The 26,204-nt window shown below is 49.1% G+C and overlaps 10 protein-coding genes across 10 annotated transcripts; 5 read left to right on the forward strand and 5 right to left on the reverse strand.

Moving 5' to 3' along the window:
- Positions 1-347: 347 nt before the first annotated feature.
- LTR64_003327 (uncharacterized protein) lies at positions 348-4,754 on the reverse strand (the record flags this gene model as incomplete). Its single annotated transcript, XM_064897686.1, has 5 exons — positions 348-2,406; positions 2,451-2,826; positions 2,871-2,966; positions 3,016-3,426; positions 3,716-4,754. 5 exons carry the CDS (start codon positions 4,752-4,754, stop codon positions 348-350), a joined length of 3,981 nt encoding a protein of 1,326 aa, XP_064756636.1.
- Positions 4,755-7,325: 2,571 nt separating this feature from the next.
- LTR64_003328 (uncharacterized protein) lies at positions 7,326-8,300 on the reverse strand (the record flags this gene model as incomplete). The annotated part of the gene is made up of 2 exons (XM_064897687.1): positions 7,326-7,603; positions 7,652-8,300. 2 exons carry the CDS (start codon positions 8,298-8,300, stop codon positions 7,326-7,328), a joined length of 927 nt encoding a protein of 308 aa, XP_064756637.1.
- Positions 8,301-8,830: 530 nt separating this feature from the next.
- On the forward strand, positions 8,831-9,862 carry SCS2 (phosphatidylinositol-binding protein scs2; the record flags this gene model as incomplete). Its single annotated transcript, XM_064897688.1, has 5 exons — positions 8,831-8,870; positions 8,925-8,995; positions 9,056-9,078; positions 9,127-9,185; positions 9,234-9,862. The coding sequence occupies 5 exons, from the start codon at positions 8,831-8,833 to the stop codon at positions 9,860-9,862; spliced, it is 822 nt and encodes a 273-aa protein (XP_064756638.1).
- Positions 9,863-10,578: 716 nt separating this feature from the next.
- Positions 10,579-11,478, forward strand: LTR64_003330 (uncharacterized protein; the record flags this gene model as incomplete). Its single annotated transcript, XM_064897689.1, has 1 exon — positions 10,579-11,478. The coding sequence occupies one exon, from the start codon at positions 10,579-10,581 to the stop codon at positions 11,476-11,478; it is 900 nt and encodes a 299-aa protein (XP_064756639.1).
- A 3,999-nt stretch (positions 11,479-15,477) lies between these two features.
- On the forward strand, positions 15,478-16,731 carry RAD18 (E3 ubiquitin-protein ligase rad18; the record flags this gene model as incomplete). The annotated part of the gene is made up of 1 exon (XM_064897690.1): positions 15,478-16,731. One exon carries the CDS (start codon positions 15,478-15,480, stop codon positions 16,729-16,731), a length of 1,254 nt encoding a protein of 417 aa, XP_064756640.1.
- Positions 16,732-17,384: 653 nt separating this feature from the next.
- On the reverse strand, positions 17,385-17,757 carry LTR64_003332 (uncharacterized protein; the record flags this gene model as incomplete). Its single annotated transcript, XM_064897691.1, has 3 exons — positions 17,385-17,434; positions 17,508-17,592; positions 17,695-17,757. The coding sequence occupies 3 exons, from the start codon at positions 17,755-17,757 to the stop codon at positions 17,385-17,387; spliced, it is 198 nt and encodes a 65-aa protein (XP_064756641.1).
- Positions 17,758-18,366: 609 nt separating this feature from the next.
- Positions 18,367-20,193, reverse strand: LTR64_003333 (uncharacterized protein; the record flags this gene model as incomplete). Its single annotated transcript, XM_064897692.1, has 1 exon — positions 18,367-20,193. The coding sequence occupies one exon, from the start codon at positions 20,191-20,193 to the stop codon at positions 18,367-18,369; it is 1,827 nt and encodes a 608-aa protein (XP_064756642.1).
- An 898-nt stretch (positions 20,194-21,091) lies between these two features.
- On the forward strand, positions 21,092-22,274 carry LTR64_003334 (uncharacterized protein; the record flags this gene model as incomplete). Its single annotated transcript, XM_064897693.1, has 2 exons — positions 21,092-21,108; positions 21,158-22,274. The coding sequence occupies 2 exons, from the start codon at positions 21,092-21,094 to the stop codon at positions 22,272-22,274; spliced, it is 1,134 nt and encodes a 377-aa protein (XP_064756643.1).
- Positions 22,275-23,056: 782 nt separating this feature from the next.
- PRP46 (pre-mRNA-splicing factor prp46) lies at positions 23,057-24,373 on the reverse strand (the record flags this gene model as incomplete). Its single annotated transcript, XM_064897694.1, has 1 exon — positions 23,057-24,373. The coding sequence occupies one exon, from the start codon at positions 24,371-24,373 to the stop codon at positions 23,057-23,059; it is 1,317 nt and encodes a 438-aa protein (XP_064756644.1).
- Positions 24,374-24,814: 441 nt separating this feature from the next.
- Positions 24,815-25,867, forward strand: LTR64_003336 (uncharacterized protein; the record flags this gene model as incomplete). Its single annotated transcript, XM_064897695.1, has 2 exons — positions 24,815-25,778; positions 25,815-25,867. 2 exons carry the CDS (start codon positions 24,815-24,817, stop codon positions 25,865-25,867), a joined length of 1,017 nt encoding a protein of 338 aa, XP_064756645.1.
- Between the last annotated feature and the right edge of the window lie 337 nt (positions 25,868-26,204).

The raw sequence follows: 26,204 nt of genomic DNA on the forward strand, positions 1-26,204 counted from the left end.
AAATCAAAATGCCGTCTTTTTACGATCTGCCGGCCGAGATGCACCGGATAATTCTCATCCAGTGCCCCAACGATCGGTATGCCAGGCGGCCGGCCCTGAGATGGGCGCTCTTCTACCATGTCTGGCGAGACATTGTGGAGGAGTTCGTGGAGACTGCGGTGTGTGCATTGAGCCAGGACGAGTGGGTAGATGTGCAGATGGGGTGGTGGATGACGTGGTGAAGAAAGAGGAGAGAAGAGAGAGGGGGGAGAAGCAGTCGAGAGCAAAGACTGTACGAGAAGCAATGTCCATCTGTTTCTTAACCAATGCTTGTAATATCGAAGTCCTCCCCAAGCCTGTATAAATACTTACGAAGCAGTCCCTGCGAAGGACTCTTCATTTGTTGATCGACTCGTGGTTGTTGCGGAAGTCGACGATGCATCGCCTAAGAGCTCCTCCAGAAGTCCTCTAATATCTTCGCCATCCCCCATACCGTCCAAATCCATCGCTATAAATGCCTTGTTCACAGCTTCTGCATCACGTAGATCATCCAGCTCGTCATCTGGGACATAAGCACAGACTGAGACGAGGTTCTCTCCTGCTAACGCCAGCTCTGTCAATTGACATGCGCGGTCCACCACAGGAGCGGGAACACCATTCATAGCAGCACACTGTGCACCATAGGAGAGAGTACTGCGACCTGGTCGGACGTTGTAAAGGTAAGTCACTTCCGTCCCGTGAGCTTGTTGGGTGGCACGTTGATTTGTCTTGAGCTTGGGTTGGACCTGTACCTCCATTTGGCGTAGACCGAGATCGGGTAGGTCTTCTGAAAGCAGGCTCTGCTCAAAGATCTCGTGAAAGTGCGTACTAGCCAAGACTTTAGGTGCTTGACGACCAAGGGATAGCAGATGAGTTAGTACGCCTGCACATAAACCAGCACCATCGCAGTTGTCCGTCCCTTTGCCAAATTCATCAATGATGAGGAGGCTTCGTGCAGTGAAAGAGTTTAACGCATAGGCCATTTGTTGCAGGTCAATCATGAATGTCGACTGCCCTTTTGAGACGGTCTCTCTAGTCGTAATTCGCGTCAAGATTCTGTCGGTGATACCAAGACAGGCATAATCGACTGGAACGAAAGAGCCAACATGAGCCATGTAAACGATCAGCGCTACCTGTTTCAGATAGACAGATTTTCCTGAATAGTTTGGGCCTGTGACCAGTAGCAGGCTTGGGTGGTTTGGAGACTGCGCAGATTGTTGCTCGACTGTTTCATCCTCATGTCCACTACCTCCGATCAGGAACGCATCATTCGGAACATACGACGGAACAGTCATCTCCTGAAGCAAGTGCCGACCTCCTCTTATGTCGATAACATTGTCGCCCACCATACGAGGTCGCACGAGGTTGTGTCTGCACGCGCCATGGGCAAGTGCCAATAAAGCATCCAACTGGCCACATAGTTCCGATGCTTCGACAACGAAGGCCTCCTTCTCCAGCACGCGTTGAGCCAGGTCGTGAGAGATATCAATCTCGGTATCACATATATGTGCCCAGAGATCTCCAAGATCTGTATCCATTTCACGCATTCTGTTGTTCTTGAAATAAGTACCACGATCAGTCACGAATCTTCTCTCCCAATCCTGGTTTAGACCAACCAGTATAAGGTGATCCGAATCCTCTGGCGGGATAACGATCAGAAAGCCAAGCTGGGGAATATAGGTTACAGTCAGCTTTGGGAGCTGGTTCATACGAGGAAGCTCTGACATCGTCTCTCTCGCGACACGACATAGCATTTCGTCTATACTGTCGTATGCATCTTTGACTTGGTCCAATTCGAGGTCGACTCCTCGTTTGACGACAGTACGATGCTGCTGTTCGGATTCTTGTAGGTCAACAACATCCCAGATAATTTTGCCAAGTCGTTGAAACTCGAGTCGATCGAAGGCTGTACAAATCTGCTGCCAAAGTAAAATTTGCTCCACACCAACGATTTGGTTGAGAATTTCTGCGACATCAATGATATGAAAGCAAAAGTCGAGCAAAGACGACCACACTCCGGATTTGAAAGACTTGACCTTGCTGCTGCCACTAATAACGCCTTTGTGAAGCATGACCATGATTCGACTCATGTTCTTGATCTTCGTCAAGCTTTTACTCAGACGCTGACGGGGTTCTTGATTGCTAGAGTTCGCAAGAACCGCCACGGACTCATGTCGGGCTTTGATGACATTCAAGTCCGTGCTAGGCCGCAGGAACATGTTCCGAAGCTGTTGTTTGCCCTGTGGTGTCTTTGCAGAGAAGTGAAATAAGCCGTAGATCGATAACGACTCTTTAGCACCTGAAGAGCCAGGACCTTGCTTGGCAGCGCTTGGATGGGATTCGGGTTGCAGTATTTGTAAAGCAGCAATGGTATCCTGATTGACAAGCCTAAGAAGTATTAGTGATCGGCCTTACAATTTGGTCGTGCTTACATTGTGTTGCTGAAGCTGAAAACTTCGAACCTCAAAATTTGAAAGGCTTCCCCCGCTGCAGGATCGCCATGCAAATATGCGGATGCTTTCTTTTTGGCAAGATAGGTAACTATAGCGCCGGCACAACCAACGCTCACATGGCTTTCTAGGTTGACATCGCCAGAAATGTGAAGTGTTCGTCCTTTGCCTTGGGTCAATCCAAGTGTATTCGCAGATTGATCCTGATTAAGATCCTCTTCGTCTCCTGGCACAAGGAACTTTACCCCAGGTAACTCGAGAGTTGAAATGGACGAGAGCTTGTGCACTGCTGATTCATACTTGAAATCGTTTGAAGGCCGCAGCTCGACTGTGTAAGCTGAAGATGGATTCTCACTGTCTGGAATAATCAACGCCGATCGAAGAAAGGACACTGCAACTTACCATCCAGCTCAAGATGGGTTGAGCTTGCAGATTCCTGCTCCGATGTATCTATGCGTGGAGACAGTAGCACGACGGTTGGCTGGACATCAATCTTTACTGGCGCTTAGAGTCAGTCGTTTCTTGTGCTCTTCGAGTGATCGCTCACAAATGTCGAAAATGTCTTTGTCCGCATCTTTGACATCCTCCATGCAGTATAACACACCATCTCGAGCGACGTAGTACGAGCAGCCGACAGTATTGCGATTAGTCTTGTCGAAGGCTAGTATTCGATGGTCATACGTGTCATCGTCTATATCCTCCTGTGGTTGTGGTACAATGTCGATTGTACGTGGTGGTATTGGGGCTGGTGTTCCTGATGGGGTACGCTGGAAAGTGCTTGACTGGGAGGCCGTCGGCGACGGTCTACCATTGGTAGTTACTCGCTTCCTATGCAAGTCAGGAGCTGGAGTGCCTGACGGCGTCCGTTTGATTAGCGATTCAGAATGCTTCGAGGATGGTCTAGAATTAGTTCGTGCACTCCTGAAGAAAGGCATCGTACAGAAAGCCTGAAGGTCGCCTAAAACGTAGGTGAGCTCGATCAGAGAATGTAGTAAAAAGCAGTTGTAGCAGTAATTGGAAATGGGGAAATGGGATGTTGTCGAAGGAAACAGGTGCATTGGGCGTGCCTGCCTTACATATCAAGAACTCCGCAATCATGGAAGGTACTGGTAGGCAATTCTTTCTCTTCTAAGGAGGATTCTCGTTGGCTGCGATAGCAATACCAGAGACTCAATTTTGCACCTCAGCTTCACTCCACTGCCCAACTTTACGACCACCTTCCGCACGCTTTACACGACACCACATACCAACTTCTTTATCCATAATAAACTGCCACAGAACAAGAGGCCAGCTCTTATGACAAGGCAAAGGTTGGTAGAACTCCTTCGCTATCTTATGTAACTTGGGTAGTCTTGTCCAAGGAACAGCAGGAAAGTCATGATGTTCGTTGTGATATCCCACATTGTAGGTCAGCACATTCAGAGGACCGTAATATGAGAACGTTTCGGGTACAGGCACATCTTTTGGCATCTTTCCTCCTTTGATAGTTGACTTAGCAAAGACATAGTGTTCAGAGATGAAGTGAGCCGCGCACGGATGTAGTGAGCCGGCCAAGAGTGAGCTCAAAAGTAAATAGAACAACGACCTCCCTCCCATTGTTCTTAAGATAACAAGGTCGAATAACACTTGAGTTGCTATGTTGCAGTAGTGAACGTAATTGAAGGGGATTTTGTAGACCATCATTGGTCGGATAGCATAGAAGAGCAGCTGAAAGGTGCAAAAGAATGCTTTGCCAAGGATGGAGTCGAGGAAGACGGCCTCAAAAGCGGTCGGCAGATCTGTATCAATACCATCTACGCCTAATGACTTGTGATGGGTGAGATGGTATTGTCTAAATCCTGCCGAGTATGGCACACCGATTGGCAGATTTGCAAAGATGGCAAAGAAGCGGTTCTTCCAGGCGTCTTTGAAGGCAAGGTTATGGCTGATCTCATGGATGGCGAGAAACAGATTTTGGTTGGCTGTGGCCCCGACAATATAGGCTGTGAGGAACAAGGTCCATGAGAGTATAGGTGTGTTCCTCAGCAGGTATGCTGTGAATATTTGGAGCGATACCACAACGGCGACGAGAGGAATGGTAAGTGGCTCTGGTCCACACAGCTGTAGGACCTCACGGTGCGCCTTGATTATGGCTTGTCTTCTTGTTCGGTGAGGCTCTTCGGTATATGTCCAGAAGAACCTGTCCTCCGGCTGAGCCACCTCTCCATGGGCTCGTTTCTTCACCTCGAAATCCTTTGCTCGATCAGTGGCTTCCGACCTGGTCTCAGTGGCAGTAACTGTTGCCATGGTGGGTTAAGGCGAGAGAGGTAAGAATATGCTATCGCAACACTCGAAGCATGGTCAATTATGCGGGCGGCTGTCGAGCAGAAATATTGTGAGTGGGCTGCACCTTCAGGCTGCGGTCTAGAAAATTGTGGCGCCATTCGATCGCTCTAGGGGTTATGCAGGGACGGTTCTTGGCTTGCTCCGCTTTTCAGGGCGTCGCAGAGCTCCCAACAGAGGCACGAGAGGTATTTACATACTGGCACGCATTGAATAGCTCATTCTTTTCTGCTTTAGTAACATCGCAAGTTCAGCTGGCGCTTGTGAAAGACAGTGTAGACAGACAGACTGTCTCAAAAATCTCTGGCTCTACTATAGCTCGCATAGATATGCTATTACAGCAAGAGTATTGGCGTTTGACTACCATAGAGCTTCAGCGGTAGAAATTCACCCAACTCATCAGCAGTGTGACACAAGCTCCAGCACATCCCGCGAAAGAACAGCAATATCCAAGCTTCTTTGACAAGTTCCGCATCGTCAAACCCTTCATCTTTCATAAAATGCTGGAAGTGGCTAATGCTATCAAAGAGAAGATGCACTTGCTCGCATCGTATTCGCCTGCGATTCAATTTCACGTTCTTTCGTTCACGATCCTGGTTCTTCCTGTGATTCTTCATCGCTTCGCCATGGACAAATGGTGATTTTGATAAGTGTGCACGCATTAGGTGCCAATAGAAAGAATGTGGCTCATCCATCGCTTTGAAGTAGCGAGTTGTCACCTTATAACCAGTACAAGCTCGATCCAAGAAGATTGAATATTCTCTGTCGTCCTTAGGTTCGTGATTTGCCAGATCACGAGTGACGGATTGGATTTGAGCCAAGTAAGGAGTGCTGTTCGAATGCAGTTCTTGCTCAAGTCTTTCCAAGAAGACCTGTCTACCTCTGCGGTCGCCTTCAAGAGTGTATCCCTGAAACATGTTCTCGAAATTTCCTGCAAAAGGGAGCAATATCTGGCCAACATTTGCAGCACCTTGCAACTGGGACGGATATCGGAGCATGGGGCAGGCCAGCGCAATCAAATCGTTCGTCGCATGCCGCAGCTGAGTGGCATCCTTTTCTTTAAAAAGGTCTCTCCAACTTCGGAGATCGTCCTTGCTGATAGCCCGTTGCCAAGGTATGTCTAGATACTGTCGATTGTTCCAAACAGTTATCACGTCGTCAGAATCACGGATGACAAAATCGTTCAATGCAAAATCAGGATTTCCAGATGCAACTCCCCAGATAAACTTATCAGCTTCCGAGGTCCAAGACCTTGATGTCTGCCAATTTCGGGCATTTGGATCGGTCTGATCAGGCCTTCTCTTGATGAAGTCCCTGGCAACTCCGACACTCTGATACGATAGTGCAGTACCTAGGCCACGGATGTCGGTTGAGACGAAGGCATGGCCGCCACCTTCGGAACGTAGACCATCACCACTCGGGTTACATGACTGCCAGCCAGCTCCCATCCGACGTGCTATTACCAAAATATCATGCAAGGTGGTAGAGGCAATTGCTTTACCAAGATCATCGGGGAATGCGTCCCATGCTCTCTTGCGTAATTGTACTCCAATTAGCTCAGCGTTTAGTGGTCTTGCTGCAACCCGCCCTGGTACATCTCTTACTAGAGAATTGAGCAAAACTTTCCAGCCTTCTTGCCGAGGATCATCATGTGTGAGTTTGAGGTACTTTTCAATAGAGTGATCGTAAATACTATAGACCGTGTCACAATTCAATTTATCATCCTTCTCGATCTTCGTGTAAGAGGACTTCCTTATTTGTGCTTGTTTGTCAGCGAAATTGCTGGTCATCAGGTGATGTGATGGCACCAAGACCAGATGAGGCGAGATATAGTGAACCTCGAAGCGTAAGTCTTTCCATCGTCTGTTTTGCTCGGTCAAGGTCCCAAAAGGACCCATAACTGTCGGAGTTGTTTTTCGTCGTCCTTCAGCTGTTGCAAAGATGTCTACAAAAAGTTGTGTCGCGGCAATCAAAAGTGCCACGAGAGACACGAGTAAGGCTACGAGAGCCACAACTAGCTCCGAACCCGCCATTCTCGGACTGTCACACTTCTAGGTTATCATAGTATACATATTGTCAAGGTGTGTGTAAGTGGTCGGCCTTGCTTGTATTGATCAACCAATGACGGTTGCAGAAAGATGAATCGCGTTAGCACGTGAGAATTTTGTAAGGACATGATCAGCAGCATTTCCAAAACAGAGAACAGAAGGAGACGTAAGAGCGACCAGTATGAACTGAAATATGCCTTTGCATTTGCTGAAGCTCAAGGACCAGCAGGAGCCAGAATAGAACGTACTGCATTCGATTGAGTCTCTCAAGCTAGAGTTATTGTGATTGGGCGCAAGACTCTCCTTGCTTGCATGCTTGAGCCTTGGCAAAATAGTTGTTGGCTTAGGTCTACCAAGGCAAAGGGTATGGTCTTGTGTACAGTGCCGTCAGTGCCATGCTCTCGTTTCTCATAACGATCATATTTCTCGTGACGCATCAAAGCTGCTAAACGCAGATTGGACACAATGAAGTCTTGAAGTGGAGGACCTACTTGACAACCAAGCTTGCGCTCGGGACCAGCTTCAGATCCTTCAATGTCTCATTGAAGTATTCCTTGTCGAATGTCTTCTTGGGAAAGGTCTGGGTAAAACTTTCGACATCTTGGCCAGTTTCATCAGCCACAGCTGAGGCGACCTCGAAGAGCGTGGTGTCAACTGGAAAGGTTTTCATGACGTTGCCTGTAGGTGTCTGGAAGCGGATTCGTGTCTCGGTATATGCTGAAGCTGGTTTGGATGTGGTGGGACCAGAACTCGTAGGACCGGTAACTACAAACGTCAGTTCTCTGTCTACACTAGTCTTGTCTCAAAACTTACCTGCGGGCATAGGAGGAGGTGCGCGACCAGCACGTTCAGCTTTCTCACGCTCGGTTTTCAGGCGACGCTCCTCCTTGTCGGCGGCAATTCTGGCCTGTATCCTCTTCTTGGCATCAATGTCGTCCTGTTTCTCCTTTCGCTTTTTCTCGGCCTCTTTAATTTGTTCCTTTGCCTTAAGCTGTTCCTTGATATCTTCGCTCTCTTTCGTCTTCTTCCTACTAATCTGCTCGTTCCTCTTGGCGTCGATCTTGTCCTGCTCAGACTGAATAGATCGCTTAGCAGCAAGTTTCTCGCGTAAGTCCTGCAACTTCTGTTTCTTCTCTTCTTCAGTCAATGGTTTGATCTGCTCGGTTGATTCTGAGAAGTTCTCATGCCCCGACTTTGTTGCGTGGAACTCTGCCTCGGCCACCCCTCTCATCTGCTTTCCGCAGTCGTTGCAGACTAAAGACTGGGCTTGAGCGGCATCTTCAGCTGACTTGTCTTCAGCCGCCTGAGCATCTTCTGCCTTGATATCGTCGATTGATTTGTCTGCGTTCTTGTCCAGCCAATCGATGGCACCAGATAGATCTCCCGTCTTCTTTACTGCGAGCTCGGCCTTCTCTTTGTCAAAGCCCATATCCACCAACTGGTCTAAGTCGCTGGTCGACATAGTGACGAATCCTCGTGGTCAGCAGTAACGGAGGATGTTTTATGGAGAGTCGTGATGAGATGAACAGAGGTGGTAATACGCAATTGAATTTGCGTGAATAGAATTCAGAAAAGTGGTCGAAGGCCTGGTTGTTTTTGTTCTGCCTTGAAACAATGGTCAGTCAATTGTTAGTGGTGAATAATGTCACTTGCTGCAATTACTATAGACACGGACGTGGTGCGGGCGAAACAGGCGCGTCGATTGACGCAATTTGACCGGGATATGGCGTTGGTTGGCTTCTTGGATGACCCGAGGAGCAGCGTCATACCCAAAGGACTTCAAGTTCTTGGCTGCACCACTTCAAACCCAGCCATTCGATCTGGCAAGGCGGTTGTTTGGATGCCATCATTGTTGGCCCTCACCCTGATCGATTTACCCAACTTCAGATCTTCTGTCGCAAGACCAAATCTATACATATTCTTCCAACCTACACCCGCCCTTCAAAGCCAGAAGCCCATTTCCCACCACTCCTCTATCGTTCCTCTATCACTATGTCGGTCGATTTGGTCCCCGAAGAGCTCGGCTTCAGAAGTATGCATTCATTTGAGAGCGCACCATGATAGTAGTGCTCACAAAACTGTGTAGGGCCATTCAACCATGAAGTTAGTCAAGTCCTAAGGATTACGAACAACAACTCTACTCCTGTTGCGTTCAAGGTACGCTCGCGCGCGCGCGATATGCGAGATCAAGCTTCAGAGGGACTGACATCTTTCTAGGTCAAGACAACCGCTCCCAAACAGTACGAGACACGGTCCAAGCTCTGAAGTTTAAAGCTAACAAGGACCAGATATTGTGTGCGACCAAACAGTGGCTTGGTGAGACCTCATGATGCCGTCGAGGTGCAAGGTATGATATTTGGCGGAGCACCCCATCCACCCCACTAATAGCTGCTAGTGCTGCTACAAGCCATGAAAGAGGATCCTCCACTCGACGCACGCTGCCGCGACAAATTTCTCGTTCAGTCCGTTCAGGTCGACGAGACTGACGAGAACAACGTCGCAGCCCTTTGGTCAAACATCGAGAGGACCGCTAAAGGCTCAATACAGGAGAAGAAGATTCGTGTGCAATTCCTGCAGGCAGGCAGCGGCTATGACGCTCCACATGTTAACGGTGGCCTCGCCTCGACGAGCGAAGAACAGCCACCAGCTTATGCTGCATCGAGTTACGGTTCTCCTGGCCCCGCCAGCGACGTTAAGAGCACGTCTGGCACAACCAGCGTAAATCGTGCGGTCACTGCGGCCGCCGAAACAACCAGCAACACCGCTTCATCTGCCGCCGCGTCGGTATCCAACGCTATACCAAGATCCCAGGATGACGTAAACGCACAACTTGCGAGCGCTCGAGCACAAATCACAGAATTGACGAACCAGCTCGCAGATCCGCAAATCAGACAGCGCAAGATCGCAGAAACACAAGAGAAGGTCCAGCAGGTCGTACAACAGGCTCAGAATACTGGTGTTCCTCTACAGATTGTGGCCCTTCTATGTCTGGCGAGTTTCTTGATCGCATACCTGTTCTTCTAGTCCTTCTGAAACCAAAATCAAATGTTTCTCTTATCCAGAACAAATCGTGATTCTGAAGCAGTCGCAACCATACTACCAGGACTTACAACCAGCGATCTACTCGCTACAGCTACACCAAAGGGATTACGTGCCTTTGTCGAAGGTATCTATATGGAAGGGGAGAGAAAAAGAGACGTCGCTCATCGCATGATGCGGGGGTCTGCTGCAGGCCGCCAGGAGTAAGTCGCGAGACTACGATAGGGTGACTCATGATGATTAGGTGTCTAGCCGTGGTACAGAGTTTACAACAATGGCTTTCAACGAGATGATTCCATGACAAGCATCTTCTCGTTGTTTCGTTCAACTTCTCTTGCTCTGGCTTACAACAACTGTGAGTGAGTTCTTTGCCTGCACATACATCTCAACAAGGTTAGGAGTTTCCGTCCCAGAGGAAATTATGACACCCCTTTCGCGTGTATCGTTCGTTACTTAATGCTTCTTTCTCTTGTACTGTACATCATGTAAGTCTGAGGTTTCTAGTAAGTGATAGTGCTCGCGTTTGGCAGTAGCGGAGAAAAGACGCGAACAAGGCGAAGTAATTACTGGTTTTGCAAGTGTTCACCACTCAAAACCACAAGCCACTATGCCGTGTGTTATCAAGTCCTTCCAGGAATCCAACATCTAGGAGTCTCACATTTTCACGTCTCATTATCCTACGCTGAAACAAATCGCTCAGGATGGAAACCTCAGTCTCAAGTCCAGAGCACTCTCACCCTACTCCTACAGCACCCTCGATCCGGCTCTCAATACAGTCAGAGCTTCGCGAAAAAGACCTTCAAACAGAACTTCTTGTTCACGAGGAAAATGACAGTGACGTTGAGATCTTGAACTCCCCAACTCTGTTAGTGTTCGACCAAGGCCAAGAATCTCAACCCTCTCAAAACGAGCAACGTCCTGCGAACGACCAGGAGTCTCCCCTCTCAAAGACTGACCACGCTTCAGAAGCTCCGCAACGGAGTGGCTCATGCGAATCCGTTTCTGCCGCCAACAACAACAACAACTTTGGCGCCTCTTTCCTGCATAGTAAGCGTCCTGCTTCCAGTACCCCTGTGGTATATTCGCCAATCGAAGGCGACCACGTCTCTCGATTCTTCCAACAGTACAGACGTCAAGACTCACAGTCAGCTCCTCGCGAACTAGTTGAAGGACAGACAGACTCGACAACAACAACAGAGCGCCCTGCTCATCTGACAACCCACACTATCTACGCCCCAATGCGGCTCGAAAATCCTAGTAACCTTGCTACAAGTCCAGGAGATGCAAAGCTCAAGAAGGTGATCTCAACATTACAGTCCCGCACCACCACGTACACGACGCTGTTATCTCAGAACGATACCCAGGATACAGATCTAGCTCGACTCGAGCACGAGGTTCTTCGAGATATGTCTGTGGACCTACAAGCAGCTTCGAGAATGATTGAGAGCAGGATCGGCCATGGGTCAAGCATTGACGAAGACCTGATACTCCGAGCAATTGAAGCATACGAGAATAAGGAAACTATGAAGTCTCTGGCAAGAAAGCGCTTGATGGCGGAGCTGCTGAAGCTTAGGGTAGACAACAAATTGGCAGAGTTATGAAGATGTTGTCATGACAGAGGTTTGATGGGATTCGGATGGGCACAAACATAAGTCTTGTCGCCAAGGCACTGGAACCGCAATCTGACGGGATTATGGTCATCTTGCTGCTCCTCGTTTGAGAAATGCCTTTGCCAGGTCAGTTGTTTTCTGGTATACTCCATCCGACTTTCCAGCAGCAGTTCAAAAAGGAGTATATAGTGGTTGAGCTCACAGCTGAGTTGTCTTTGAAAGGACATAGATATTGGTTGCATCGTCTAGAAATTTGTGGAACGGCTGATAGCTACCACTCAGGTATCAGGATAGAACAGCGATAAAATATCCTGTGCCATATTGTACTTTTTCATCTCCTGCCTCTCCTCTACATGGCCCCCGCACCCGCACCCTCGTGACTCCAATTGGTAGTGACTAACCAATAGAGTCGCTTGTTAAGATGTTTTATTAAGCTTGAAGAGCTTCAAGTATTTGTATTGAGTCATTTCGAGGTTCTTGTGTGCAGCGACTGTATAGTGCAGGGCTCTACAACACACAGCAGGCACGAAGGTACAGGCAAGACGAAGTGGTATTCACAAAGAACATCATTGTTTTTCTAGTCGGAGAAGCTGCTCACCTTTGTTGCGGCTCTACTCACTCTTTCAAGTCATTGTGAAAGAAGTGGTGGCCTTGACAAGTTGTGTCCCATTCTAGACTTGGCTCTCCTTTGCCATGTCGGTGTATGAGCAGATCGTGTCGGAGCAGTCCTGTTCGTGAGCGAAATCAGCCGTTCACCTCTTGCATCTCGCCTTTCCTCATCTCTTCTGTTTGTCCGTTTGCTTTCAATTCAGGGCAAGGAGCATCTGTGTGCACCACGATCATGTGGTTGTCGGACTGGAGAAGATTTGAAATCTCTCTTCGAGTAAAATGACCGCGAGCTGAATCGAAGCCCCAGAAGAAAGGCACATTGTCCCATGGACTGAAATCCATGAACCGCATACCAGTAACGACCTGCTTCCAAGCTTTGCAGACTCGGATTACGTGTCTAAAACCACGAACGTATGGCTCAAGAATGGGATCGAATAGCTGCTCGAAGACGATGCGTAAGACCTCCACTGGCAGATCATGTATGGTCGTCATTACGACGGTAGAGTGGATAGTCGAAGCCATGTGCTTGTCGGTGTTAAGAGTTGAAGAATCTCAGTGTGTTCACTGGTGAGTGAGTCCAACGATGTGATCAGCTGAATTCCGTAGCAGATCAGTGAGGGCCAACAGAAGTGGCCAATTGGCAAGGCCGTTAGAGTTGTTGACTGCCATGCGGAACTGAGTTAAGAGTGCCAATGATCGGAGGCCAATGAATTCGGTCACGTTGGTTAGTAAAGCGATCAAAATGTCAACATCTTTCGACCTTCACTCGAGCAGGACCCACTTAGTCACTCTGCAGCAAACACAGGCAGGAATATATAGATTGCCGTTTCTCTCGGCCTGTCCCTCGTGGCTTCCTACCACCCACTCCCCTCAATCACCTCCTTCAAGATAGACCTTTTTGTTCAGATCGATAGAAGTTTATAGACTGCAGACCAAGCCAGCAAGTTGACTTGGTTCAACGGATCATCAACGCCAAGATGAAGGCCTTCACCTTCGCCCTTATTGGCGCTGTGCTGTCGGGTAAGCAAAGCAAGCTTCTCTTCAGCTATTATTTCTGACATACACAACAACAGTTGTCTCGCTCGCCAAACCTCTTCCAACATCCGACATGACGCTGTGGGATAGAGGCACTCCTTCTGCACGAGAGGATGCCGCTTGCGATGAATCTGGTGCTACTTGTGATCCCAAGCAGCCAAAGAACTGCTGCTCATGCCAGTGCCTGTATGCTTTGTTCATTGGGTACATTTGTGGAGGCGGCAATGACTGTCATTGGCAAGAGCCGTTGGCTGTTGATCCTACCACAACTGCAGCTCCCGAGGCCATCTCTCTCAGCAGTAAAGAGGTTGATGTTGCTGAATCATCTACCATCCCAGCTACAACTTTGATCTCCGCAACTACGATCTTCATAAGCTGGTCACCCACAACCACTATCACAATCGATCCCTTGACTTCACCTTTCACTTCACCATATACTTCACGCTTTCCGGCATACAGCCCACCTCTGTTCAGCACTACTAGCACACTTGATCCTTTCCACTCACACTCTTCCACATACGAATGGACCTGGCCCACAGCATCACCGGCTCTTACAGTCCGAGAAGACGTCAAGGCTCGTAAGGATAAATCTACCATCGTGACAACTACCGTGGTCGGAGCTGATCGTGTAAGCATCACTTACACAGCTGAGGCACCATTGCGTACCAATGGTGAGACGTGCGATCCACCTTTTGCTGTATGCGACCCCAACCAGCCCAAGAACTGCTGCTCGTGCCAGTGCCTCTACGCCTGGACTGTGGGATATGTATGCGGCGGTGGCAATGACTGCGATAAACAAGAGGCAGTGATCGATGATCACCATATCATCACTCATCCTGCCCCAGCAGTGGCCTCCACTCCTGGTGTGTCCAAATCGCTTCCTGCAGTATCGCTTCCGTTCGCATTGGCAGCCCCTCAGTGCTTTCAAAATGCTGCAGAATGCCACGAAGACAAAGAATGTTGTTCTGGCTCCTGTGGCCCCACCGATTCAGCCGGTCACAGATTTTGCATCGGCAGAAATCGAGTACCTTCCTCGGGTCCACCTGCTCAGTCGACAGTATCCTCAACTCCTACTGTGACCGAATCGAGCTCTTTCACCTTGCCTATCTTCCCTCTGCCTGAGACCCCGGTTCCTGACAATGAGTGTCTGCCAGTCGATTCAAAATGCTTCGCCAACATCCAATGCTGTACAGGTCATTGTGGTTACGACGGCACGGAGTCATTGGGTCGCTGCACCACCAATGTTTCAGCTTCTCCCTTCCCAACTGGTGAAACAGTAACTCTGCGCCCCCCACAATTGGCACGTTCGACTGAAGACGAGAATGAGGCCGAACGTGGTTGTATTGCGACGTTTGAGGGATGCGACGATGACATGGATTGCTGCACTTCGCACTGTGACGACGTCAAGTGGTCTGAGCACAAAGCGTGCGCATGGAGCACTCATGGATAAGTCTCGAGCAACGGTGCCAAGTGTACCATGATATCAGAACGCGTCGAGTAGATGATTAGAACCAATTTGGCATCCGTCTTTGTACGGCTCTGCAGTTTAGATAGACATAGAGACAAGCACAAGGCAAGTCGTCTTTGCTGGTGAGGCTTCGAAGACGATAAACTGGATCTCGAACGTACTCATAATCAGAGTTCCTCTACCGTAGCCCCTCTCGTGGTCGAGCAATAATGAAGAGGTCTCCTCATCTCTCCGTTTGTTGACCATTGGGTTTATTCCAAATTCTCTGCATTTCCAAGGATCCGCCTGTGACATCGTTCGTCACTATGCACAAAGGTTGAGAGCCAGAACGAACTCATGCTGCGAGACCAAGAGCCATGAATTCAGAAAACCAGTATGGCCGAGACATGGTAGAGCCTAGGAAGTAGCTGCGACAAAGTGTATCGTTCTTTCTGTTCTAGGTCAATGTTCACAATTCACTACACTAGTAGTAATCACAAACGCGCTGAACGCGACTTCCTCGCGTGACCTCATTCAGCATCGAGTCTTTGTCAATCCGTTACAATATCATTCGGTACGCCAGATAGATTGTCGCCCTCCATTCTATCCAAACTATGCAAATCCTCGATGATGTGGCAGACAGTACAGACTGGTTGGGCACGCCACTTGCAGGTCTCGCACCCTTTGAATCTGGCCTTCGATGCCAGGTGTGCAAGGACTTCTTTACCACACCAATGATCACTAGCTGTTCACACACATTTTGCAGTCTATGCATACGACGATGTTTGTCGCAAGAGGGCCGTTGCCCAGCATGCAGGGAGTCAGATCAAGAAATAAAATTGCGCAGGAATTGGACGGTCGAAGAGTTGGTAGCGCATTTCATAGCGGCACGAGATTCTATGCTGGCTTTTGCGCAGAAGCCTGTCGCACCAATTACTGAAGAGCAGGAGCCAAGCAGACCCAGGAAAAGGCGGAAGATTGAGTCCGCGACTAACCAGACGGAAAGACGCAGCACGAGAAGTCAAAGTAAGCGGATCGCAGCTTCTGGTTCGCAGGCTGGGCAGGAGCCAGCATCTACATATCAAGAGGTGGAGGACAGCGAACATGAGGGTAGTGTATACCAAGAACATTCGCCACAAAGGAAGCAAACACAGTCACCACTTGAGCAAAATGGAAAAGAACCTGATGACGGTCTAGTAGCATGTCCGTGCTGCACTAGACGCATGAAAGAAGCAAACATAAATGCTCACCTCGATCGCTGCATCCAGGGCCTCGCTTCAAGCCCTGTACCTGAACCAACCACACAGAATGCTACCACAACAAATGGTGCAAGTTCGTCGCTCGCATTCGCCCAACGGACCAAGTCTCCCGCGACTACGTCGCAGAAAGATCGTCTACCAAGCATAAATTATGCGCTTTACACAGAAAGCTCACTCAGAAAGAAGCTGAAAGAGCTCGGTATATCTGCGCTGGGCAACAAAGAGCTTATGCGTAAACGACATATCGAGTGGGTCAACTTATGGAACGCGAATTGTGATTCAGTGCGGCCACGATCGAAGAAGGAGCTGCTCAAGGATCTTGATACGTGGGAACGAACTCTTGGGAGACAAATAGAAAGAGGCAAGGATGGTTCGAATGGAGGAGTTATGGTCAAAGATTTTGACAGGCCTGGCTGGGCGAAAGCTCAGAAAGATGAGTTTGCTGATCTTATCCAAAAAGCCAAGGAGAAGAGGCAGGCGAAGATGACTACGGTAGCAAATTCTGATGATTCTGAGGGACATGAACCAAACGAAGATACAAGGATGGACGACACTTCAGATGACAGCGACCACACCATGCAGGCATCCGACATACCTACTGGCGTCGTGGAAGACAACGCCGCCCCAGGCGTCTCAATCGCAGCAGAAATCTCAGCACACAAAGAAATTCCACAGCCTCCTGATGAAATTGACGATCAAGAACGCCCAGTCCTGCCATATGACAAGGACGAACCCATAACTCCTTCCAAGCAAAAAGTGGCTGCAGAGGCAAAAGAAGCACCCATAGATTTGACCTCTAGTCCCGCAGCAGACGCCAGGAAGCCGACGAATTTTGAGAATGTTCAGCCAGCTGAGGCAGGGACACCGAGAAAGAAGAATTTGTTTTTCTCGTAAGATAGATACTTTTAGCAGTGTTCGAAGCGATAGGGTAGCTAGCTTCTTAATCACGACACCTTTTCTGAAGAGTGACCAAAGATCGTTCCTGCCTTCTTAGGTTTGATGCTGATTGTGGAAATTGCAAAATTTGTTATGGTGAGCTAAAAGAGGTTTGCGTCATGTATTTCCTAGTCACACGAGGATAATGCTACATGCAAACTAACGCCGCAAGAAGTGTCTAGGGTAGACATCTATAACGACTTAATAGTAGTCTAAGAGTTCGGAGGCACTGAGTCATGAAATCACACTGAAAAGCGGCCAGCATAGAGGCTCACAACGTGGGCAGCCAGCCAATATTTCAACAGTCGTTTTCAGCAGGACTCGATTGCAGAACCAGAGGGGAATGGTGCGTATGGGAGGTTTCTGATCCAGTGATAGAACGCGGGCCAAGATCTATCTTTGGTTGTCATTCGTACTCCTAAACAGACGCCTCCGCTGAACAGTGTATATCTCGTAAAATCTTCCTCTCGTGCTCCTTCCAAAATGCGTGGTTACACCTTTCGCTGACCAAGGCCGTAGGAGGGGAATAGTCCATGTATGCAGCTCGCTGCTTAGGACGGCTTCGAAGGCATGGTGTTTGTTGGTATCCAAGGCAGGACAGATGAAAGCCCTCACTTCTTCGCTCCACCACCAGCCGCACCCTCTGCTTTCTTCGCCTCAGCTAGAATGCATGTATCAGTAAACCCGTCATTGTCGGAAAGGTGGCGCTATCAGCATAACATCTTCATACTCACCTTTTGCCTGTTTCTCACGCATGATAGCAGCCGCTTGCTCCTTTGAGCGCTGTTGCTCCGAGCCGGATTGTGTGTTCTTCTTTTTCTGTTTACCAATTTCTCATCAGCCCGATACGTTTTTTGGGATGTCGCGGTCGTGCTTGATTCGGCAGGTAGTGTTGTCCTGGTGTTATTGCTGCTCACTTACCTCGCCTGATTTTTCTTTCTGCGCTTTTTCACGGGCTTTGTCTCGCTGGTTGCCTCGTGTCATATTGAATTCGTGAGAGGGTTCAAAGTTCTCTGAGTCTGGGTGGTAGGTCGAGAGGCTGTGGCGTGACTAGCGCTAGCTGCTGTCTTCCTTAAGGACGAGAGTAAGGGCGAGGTGGAGGAAGTCAGGTTTCGGGTTATATACAGTAGTTTGCCTGAAATGTGAATCATTTACACGTGACTGCGCCTTCCCGACATGTACAGTGCGTGTGTGGCTAGAAGCTCTGACAACCTATTCACAATCACCAGTGTAGACAATGATGACTACACATGGAGACCTATACTAGGACTCAAGTGGAACATCTTTCAACGGTGTCAGGCGAGGAAACAGTGAACGATAACACTCAGTAGGCAAATCGTTACGTACTCATTCACAAATGCGTTGGGCAAAGAAGAGTATTTAGTAAACGACCCCGAAAGGCAACTTAATACCCTGACGGCCGACGTCTATCAATGCATCGCCTTGTTTGATGATCTTCTAGTCTTATGTCCCTGCACCGTCTCACATTTGTCTGCCGTCCCAGTATCTCGAGTCTTGAATGCTGTCAAGCCACCGATAACTCCAAACAACCCCAATTCTCCGAAATAATCCTCTATTCACTCATCAAATTACTCAGTATATTGGCACTTTGAATGCAGGGAAGGTGTACGTCCATGCATCGATAGACGCCTCGTCAGTGACACAATCGAAATCCGTGCTGTTATTTTGCCACAAAGGACGAGTCGGCCATTGGCACAACATTTGAGTTTCTCCTGCATTTGCGCCGGAAGATACAGTTGCATTCAAGCGGCTTGGTTTCACGCCATTCTCAACCCAGTCGATCATGGTGTTCATATTATCTTGTGGGTATGGTCCTGGCTGTAGCGAATTGGCACCGCAATGAGCGGCACCTGGGACCAAATAGAGCTGATACCAGTTTTGGAGAGCTTCAAGACTGGCATTGGACGACATGTTGCTGTACATGATCGATTGGACTGATTGCCAGTAATGCACAGATGATGCAGCAGGAACGCTAGGATCGGACTCGCCATGGTAATGAAGGAGTTTTCCTCCGGAGGATTGGAAGGTCGTCAAATCTGGAATCGTAGTCTGCAAACTGTCAAGATACCTGTCGTAAGCGATTTCCATCCATCCGACTAATGTGTCATAGGTGACATTGTCGAGGTTCGATAGATTGGTAGCATTGACCAGCTGGACGAACTTGGTGACGAATTCTCCGCCAGTAGAGGGTATACTGAGCTCCCATGACTTAGTAGCGTTATTCCATGTGGTGCCAGCATCGCTGAACTCCGAGGCAATCTGCCAGGAAAGGTACGCCCGTTGACCTTCAGAATTGTGAAGGCCATCATAAATAGCTTGAGCCACAGCAATGTCCTCGGTAGTTACAGTACCATTCTGTGCTGGCTGATAACTACTCGTGCTGCCTTGTGCTCCTCCTACCTGACGCTTGGTAGGAGGACCACCACTACTGAATCCAAACTCAAGGGAAGTACTCTCCTGTGCCGCACAATAGTATGACTCGCCAATGATTGAGCTCAGATTGAAGTTGAGCATGCACAAATCTGTTCGAGATACGACACCATCTGTTCTTCCATCGAGAGGATCACAAGCTGCAATTGTCGCGTTGACGATCTTTGCCAATGCACACGGCGGTGGGTAGTAGTCCAGAGTTTGCTCAACCATGGAGGAAAAGACATGGTTGACTTGCTGCTGAGCGTAGCGGAAGGCAGGTGCACCAGCAATAACACCATCGTACTCTTCTCCCCATCGTTGAACTTGGCTCATACCTTCACGTCCGCCATCTGAACAACCTTCGTAATACGTGTAGACCTTGGCGCTGCTGACCAAAGCGTAGAAACTGCTGGTCAAGGCTTTACCGAGAACAGTCATCTCACCGAGTGCCTGATACCCGAACATGTAAGTAGCATCCCAGTTGATAGAGCCATTTCCAGTCAGAACCACATCGTCGTAACTGTTGTCGAACGCGTCATAGCCTGCACTGGTAGCTCCTCCAACTGCGCCGTACTGGAGACCGCCTGTTGCAGTGCTAGACAATGAATATCCTCCACCACCAGCTACGTAGAAGCGGTTCTTGAAATCGGAAGGCTGTGGAAAGGCGTACTTGACGACAACGTTGTCGTCCTTGCCTGGATGCGTATACGTGACAGTGACATTGCAGTAAGGATAATTCGTCGAGGTACCTCCGCCCGAGCCCATACCCACGCCACCTGCTGAGCCCGAAGAAGAGTTGTAGACTGCATTTGCCGTCACCAATAATGGTATAGTGTTGATTCCGGGGATTGTTCCGTTCGAAGGCAGGACAGCTTGCACGTTTGACACCGTACAAACATCAGCAAGGGATGTGGCACGACGAGAGATTGACGCGGAACTGGCTGAGGCCACCAATGCAGCTATTGCTGCACATCTATGCTGTCTCATGCTGAACTGTAGTAAAGGAAGTGACGATCTGAGAGTTAGCAGCCGAAGGCTGTCGAGAGGGAGGACTTAATTCGAGACGAGCTGGCACATTGTGTTAATATTGAACTTGACTTACAAGGATTACGCAAGCAAGCAGCGTATGCTATGAGGCGCCGACCACACCTGTGGGGACTGCGTTGTCATGACTTCACTTAGAGACATGATAGTGCACACATCGAAGCATTGTTGTTGCTCCGACTTCGAAGGCTTGACTAAGGACTGGGTTGGCAAGCAAGCATCGGTAAAGCTTGTCTTGTCCCAGCGGTACATAGGTGCGCAATACCACGTACCGACATGCGAATCAAAGCCTCGAATGCCGTCGAAACAACAGCTACAGCAGAGCGACGCGTCATTCCGCTACTCACTGAAAGCACGGCGAAATTTTGGGAAGACACAGAACACGCGTCGCGTTGAGAAGGGTTTCCACATTGTATCAGCCCTTTCGAAAGATAGCTAAGCTAGCCGATCGGATTCTCTTGTTGGAGCAAATTTGATGAAAGTAAAGCTTGTTGCTGGGTTTTTCGAAGTGCTGTGCTCTGTAGCGCATAGGAGGCGGAAGCAGAGTCATTCCAGAACGTGTCGAAGTACAGACTACAAATTGCTCAAACGCGTACAGGTCGTGGATCTTTGTACGAGGCCAAGAACGTCGTACCGGCATTTTGTGCTTGACCAACCAGAGCAGAGCGGAGGTTGATTTTGAAGAAAGCAAGTATATCGAAGTATCGGAATAAGGGGTCACTTCCGCCAACCAGTACTTTCAAGGGCGGGCCTTGGCATTCGTCCCGCTACATCTTGATATCTGTCAACTGGTTCGAGATAACGGAGGCGCGATATGCAGTAGTCTTGCTACTTGTCCACCATGACACTACTGGACAGGTAAGCATTGTTTCTATCCAGTTTCACACAAGACTAAGTCGGGTTCTAGTATAAAGCCTTTTTGGCCGCTACTCTTCACAATCGGCCTCCCACGAGCGCTCGGCTACTACAATGCCTTGAAGACAGCATATCGAACTCGCCCGCCACCTACATCTCTACCACCACGAATTGACCGAAGTCTCAACATACTGTTCTGCTCAATTCTGTTCTTCTTGATTCAATCGTACCCAAGGGGCCCTGAACGCGATGTCTGGAACATCTTCAGCGCGACCAGCACACGTTTTGGCGCACCAGCTGATATCCTCTTCACACGACTGGCCATGTTGAGGCCGAGCACCATATTGACTGCTACCGATGAGGCACTCCGTAATGTCCTATTGACCAAGGAAGCGCGCTACATCTATTTGACCGTTGGACCATCAGCTCTCCTTTCATGCCCTTTCTGCCATCTTTCTCGTCCAAGCACATACACCCTCTATGCGCTACCAACGACAATCCTCCTACCTCACCTCATCCACCTCACAATTCTTGGACTCGCCACATCAGGCGCTCTGACCTCCCACATTACCTCTCGTTTCCGCACTAAATTGCTCATCCCTGCTCTAGTGCTCCTCGCGATGGACCTATATATCATTCTCGCTGCTACATTTATGCCAGCCGCCGTCCTTGCAATAGGCACTCAGCCGCCTCAATCCGTCTACGTCTGGCTCCGCGCACTACGACCTTTAAGCTTTTGTGCTGTCGACGCAGGAATAGCATTCTACATCTGGGCAACCTGCACAAATCGCTTTATCTTCTTTCCTTTCCTGTCCAATCCCAACAGCAGTGCGAGCCTAGAGTCGTTGCAAGTGCAAACACAAGATCTTGTGCGGAACAGTGGGATTTCCTTGCAGAATACGCAAGCAAAGTTACGGGCTTTGAATATTGCACGCAATACGGTTGTCAGGGATGGGGGTCTGAAGGCGAGGGAGGAAGAATACTGGACTGAGGTTAGGGAAGTTGAAGGAGATGATGAAGAGGTCTATCAGGATGAAGAGGTGCAGGCCGCCATTGCAAGAGTCTACGGACAAGGTGGTATCGATGTGCCGAGGGCAAGAAAGGAGGCAGGAGCTTTTGTAGATGGGGTCACACGAGGTTTGGAAGCGTCAGCGCCTGGCAGCGAATAGGTCGTTGAGATTGGTATGCATTGGTAGCTTGGTATAGCAGGACTAAGCGTAGTCATGCTTACTTTACATCTTCCTCGTTCCACTCTCTGTGACTGTCCTTAACGTCCACCATCAATGACCTGTATCAACCCTTCTTGCTGAATGACCATGTGCACGCCTACAATTGCTCCAGGGTATAGTTCAAAAACAGTGCAGATCGACATAGCGAGTTTAATAGTGTGGTAGGACGGGAGCCTGCCTGTTCAAGCTTTTCGAACAATCTTCCAAGCTTGTCGCTTCCGAGATTTTCGATTGGTGCATTCCTAGCAGAGGCGTGCTGTCGGATGACAGCAGGGAGACGCCATTAATGGCAGTCCATCTCAACAATAGCGAAGTCCCTCCGGGGACTCAAGGCCGTCTCACCACAACGGCTCTTTCCAAATGTGAGATACACGAAGGTTGGTCGTGATGTTCCAAAAGTGCATGATCTGCTGGGTGTCCTTAATATTCACCTTTGGCGAAGCAGACAGCACTGTTACCTCCTGCTCTGGCAGTCCTGGGTGGGGGAATCTGGTAAATCACTGGAGGTCAGTGTGAGAGCACTTGTATCCGAAGATCGATTGTGAACTAGACCAGTGTTCATCTGTTTGTACGTCGGATTCAGCTTTGTAAGCCTTGCCGTGGTTTCTTAACCTCGGAGCCAGGGACGATTGTTGTGCTGGTGCACATCGTGAGAGCCAAGCGACGTTTGCCCTCAACAAGTTCGAGGCCATATGTGCCGGGCATGCACGGCACATCAGGACTCAGTACTTCACACGACTCAAAGTTGGCTGCCAGTCCAAGGGGTGAGTCTCCGGGGTAGCTTGTGGATCTGGCCGCCAGATCTTGATTGTTTTATCTGCCTCACCAGTAATCAGTCTCAACCCAGTTCGATCAAAAGTACTGCTCATAATGCCGGCTTCAGCATCCAGACTGCCTGGCTGAGCGATTGAATCATTACTCTGGAACTTGTGTCCAGTCTTCCAGTCCCAGAAACACATTGTTCCGTCATCGCCACCTGAGAACAGCACATTGTCTTCGTTTACCGCAAGCGTATTAATGACACTATTATGTCCATCGAAATTCTGCATGAGTGCTCCTTCAGGACACTTCCACTGCTTGATGGTCTGTGTTGATGCAGAAGCGAACGTGAATTCATTGGGATGAAGCGCAAGTGCTCGCACACCCTTCTTGTGATGTGTCAGTACACCCATAGTCTTTCCTGCTGCAAGATCCCACAGACGTACTGTCTTGTCCAGACTGGATGTTATGACCTGTGGATCGGCTTCCTGGCATTTTACGTCAGTGACCGTCTGCTTGTGTCCGCTGAGAACGTGAATGTTCGCACGGGTACGCATATCCCACACGCGAGCAACGCCGTCTCGACCACCGGTGACAAGCACGTCTAAGGTAGGATGCAGGCTTAATGTATACACGCCTGATAAGTGGCCATGGTAGTCTCTTATTACTTTGTTGGCTTCCAAATCCCAGCATTTTACTTTCTTGTCCTCGCCGCAGGAGAATAGGTATGGGTGTCGTGGAGATATGGCTAGGCCTCGGACTGTAGAAATGTGCCCAGTAAGTGTGAGGCGTAAGTTTCCTGTTGCTAGATCCCAGATCTTAATCGTCCGATCGCCTGCACCCGAAACAAAGTATTGGTTGTCTGGATCGACTGCCAGACATCGTACCCAGCCAAGGTGTCCTGAGATTACACGCATTAACTTCCAAGGAGCGTGCCATTCTGGTCGCGCTTGTAGCATATTTGGTCGTCGGACTAGACTGGTCGATGTGGTAGTTGTGCTTCCTCCTGCACTTGTGCCGTTCGTCCGTGGTTTGTCGTTATTGATCCTGACCAGCGCTGTGCTCCTTCCATTCTGGACTTTGGGTCTCTTGGGGCCTCGCGACGTCGCTGCTTGCGCTTGCTTTTCTGCTAAGGCCCGAGGAAGTTCTTTGACGGCATCGTATTCGGCTTTGCGCTTGTAGGAGAGCGCGATCAGACCTGGATCGGCGCTTGCTTGACCATAGTCGCTACCGAATAGGGAGCGCGTCTGCTCCGAAAGAGCTTTCGCTACATCGGCCATGCTGAGCAGATGCGCTGAAGAGTGTAGCAAAGGTCTGCGACGGAAATAATTTGAATGGAGTAGACGTTCAGCCACACGGAACGTGGTGCGCCACAGATAGATAAATTCGGGTTTATCTAGAAACCCATCTTTGACCACTCGTCCTAGCTTGCCTGGCAATATAAAATACTGTATGCTTCAGGTTCTACATTCACACTTTCAAGGCGCGTTTATTGCGCAAAGCTAACGCGTAAGTAATCTTTACCCATGATCACTTAGACGAATAGCCACAACGTGCATGATAGTGACATCTTTGACTGAAATGTCCTGATATGAGCAGAGGACGAATGTACGCCTCCGCCAGATGTGCAGGCAGCAGTCAAGCCTTACGGAGGTAGTGGTATCCAAGACAATGCCATCTAATGACACAGTTCTGTCTATACGAGAATCTCCTCCGCAATCATGCCTATCACTATCAGAGGCAATCACTTCGTGAAAGACGGCAAGCGCTTTGTGATTCGCGGAGTCGTGTATCAACCATACAGAGGCAGCAGGTTCGGCTCCTTAAACCCTGAAGACTTCGACCCTCTTCTTGATGACCATATCGACGAGATCCACAATGATATTACACTCTTCCGAGAACTCGGCATCAATGCCATCCATGTCTACAGAATTGTTCCTTCGCTAGCGCACGATGCCGCTTTCGCTGCGCTTGCAGCTGCTGGAATTTATGTGACCCTGGGACTGTCCCATCCGAGTGCAGGCAAATGTATCAACCGTCTACGACCACGCGAATCGTACACGAGGGAGTTGCTTGACCACTATTTCGAGACTGTTGACTGTGCGTCCAAATATGACAATGTCATTGGAGTGGTGGCAGCAGATCATGTTATCAATAATCCTGACACCACTCTAACGGCGGAAGTGATTCGAGCTGTCGTACGTGATGTCAAGATCCATATGAAACAACAGTATGAGAAGAATGGGCAACGAATCCTTCCTGTAGGCATTTCGGACGAGTACTTTGCTGCAAAGTCGACGAACTCGATCGATTACTTCACGGCGGGCAACAAAGACACAAGTATCGACTTCTATTCTTTCGTTAAATTTGACCAGGTAGAGGAGTCATCCGTCTATTGGCAAGAAGACGTACACCGCTTTGAAGGCAAAGGGATACCGGTGATCGTCTCAGAGTATGGTGGGAGTAGCAGAAGACCTAGGGAATTTCATGAGGCCAAGTCATTGTATTCGTCCGACGCCCTTCGTGTCCTTTCTGGAGGGTTCGCCTATGAATTTAAAGAAGGTCCGAATCAGTATGGGTTGGTTATGTCTGATGGTCAAAGGTTATGGGACTTCGATAATCTGAAGCGAAGCCTAGAGGAAGTAAAGGTACCTGAGTCCGAGCCAGATGATGTGAATGAGCGTTGTGAGATACCATCGCACGACTTTCCTCCTGTATCAGACTCATGGAGGGCATCTTCTGATATCCCTGCCTCTTTGGTCTTCGATACTTAAGCCGGGGCAGAGTTATCCTGAATGTGGTCTATCAATGGCTATCTATCATGTGTCTCGAGCGTTGTGCGAATCTATCGTCCTTGCTTGCTCAATCAGTGATAGCATTGGGTGTCATGCTTCAGTTGTCCTCTGTCCAAGCGTCTCTGTTGCCAGGAAGTGCGCTCAGCACTAGCAGGAGTCTTTCGAGGAGAAGAAACAAGGCCAGCAGCCTCGGGTTGTTGTATACGTTCAGATAGCCTTGCTCCTATTTCTGTTGTTCCTTCTGTATGTATGTGGACGACCACTCCGTCAAGGTCTTGTATTTTGCTCCCTCTCCTCGAACATGTCTTCTTACTCA

This window comes from Lithohypha guttulata (assembly GCF_036872675.1).
Source record: "Lithohypha guttulata strain CCFEE 5908 chromosome Unknown scaffold_2, whole genome shotgun sequence".
In the NCBI taxonomy this organism is placed as follows: domain Eukaryota; kingdom Fungi; phylum Ascomycota; class Eurotiomycetes; order Chaetothyriales; family Trichomeriaceae; genus Lithohypha; species Lithohypha guttulata.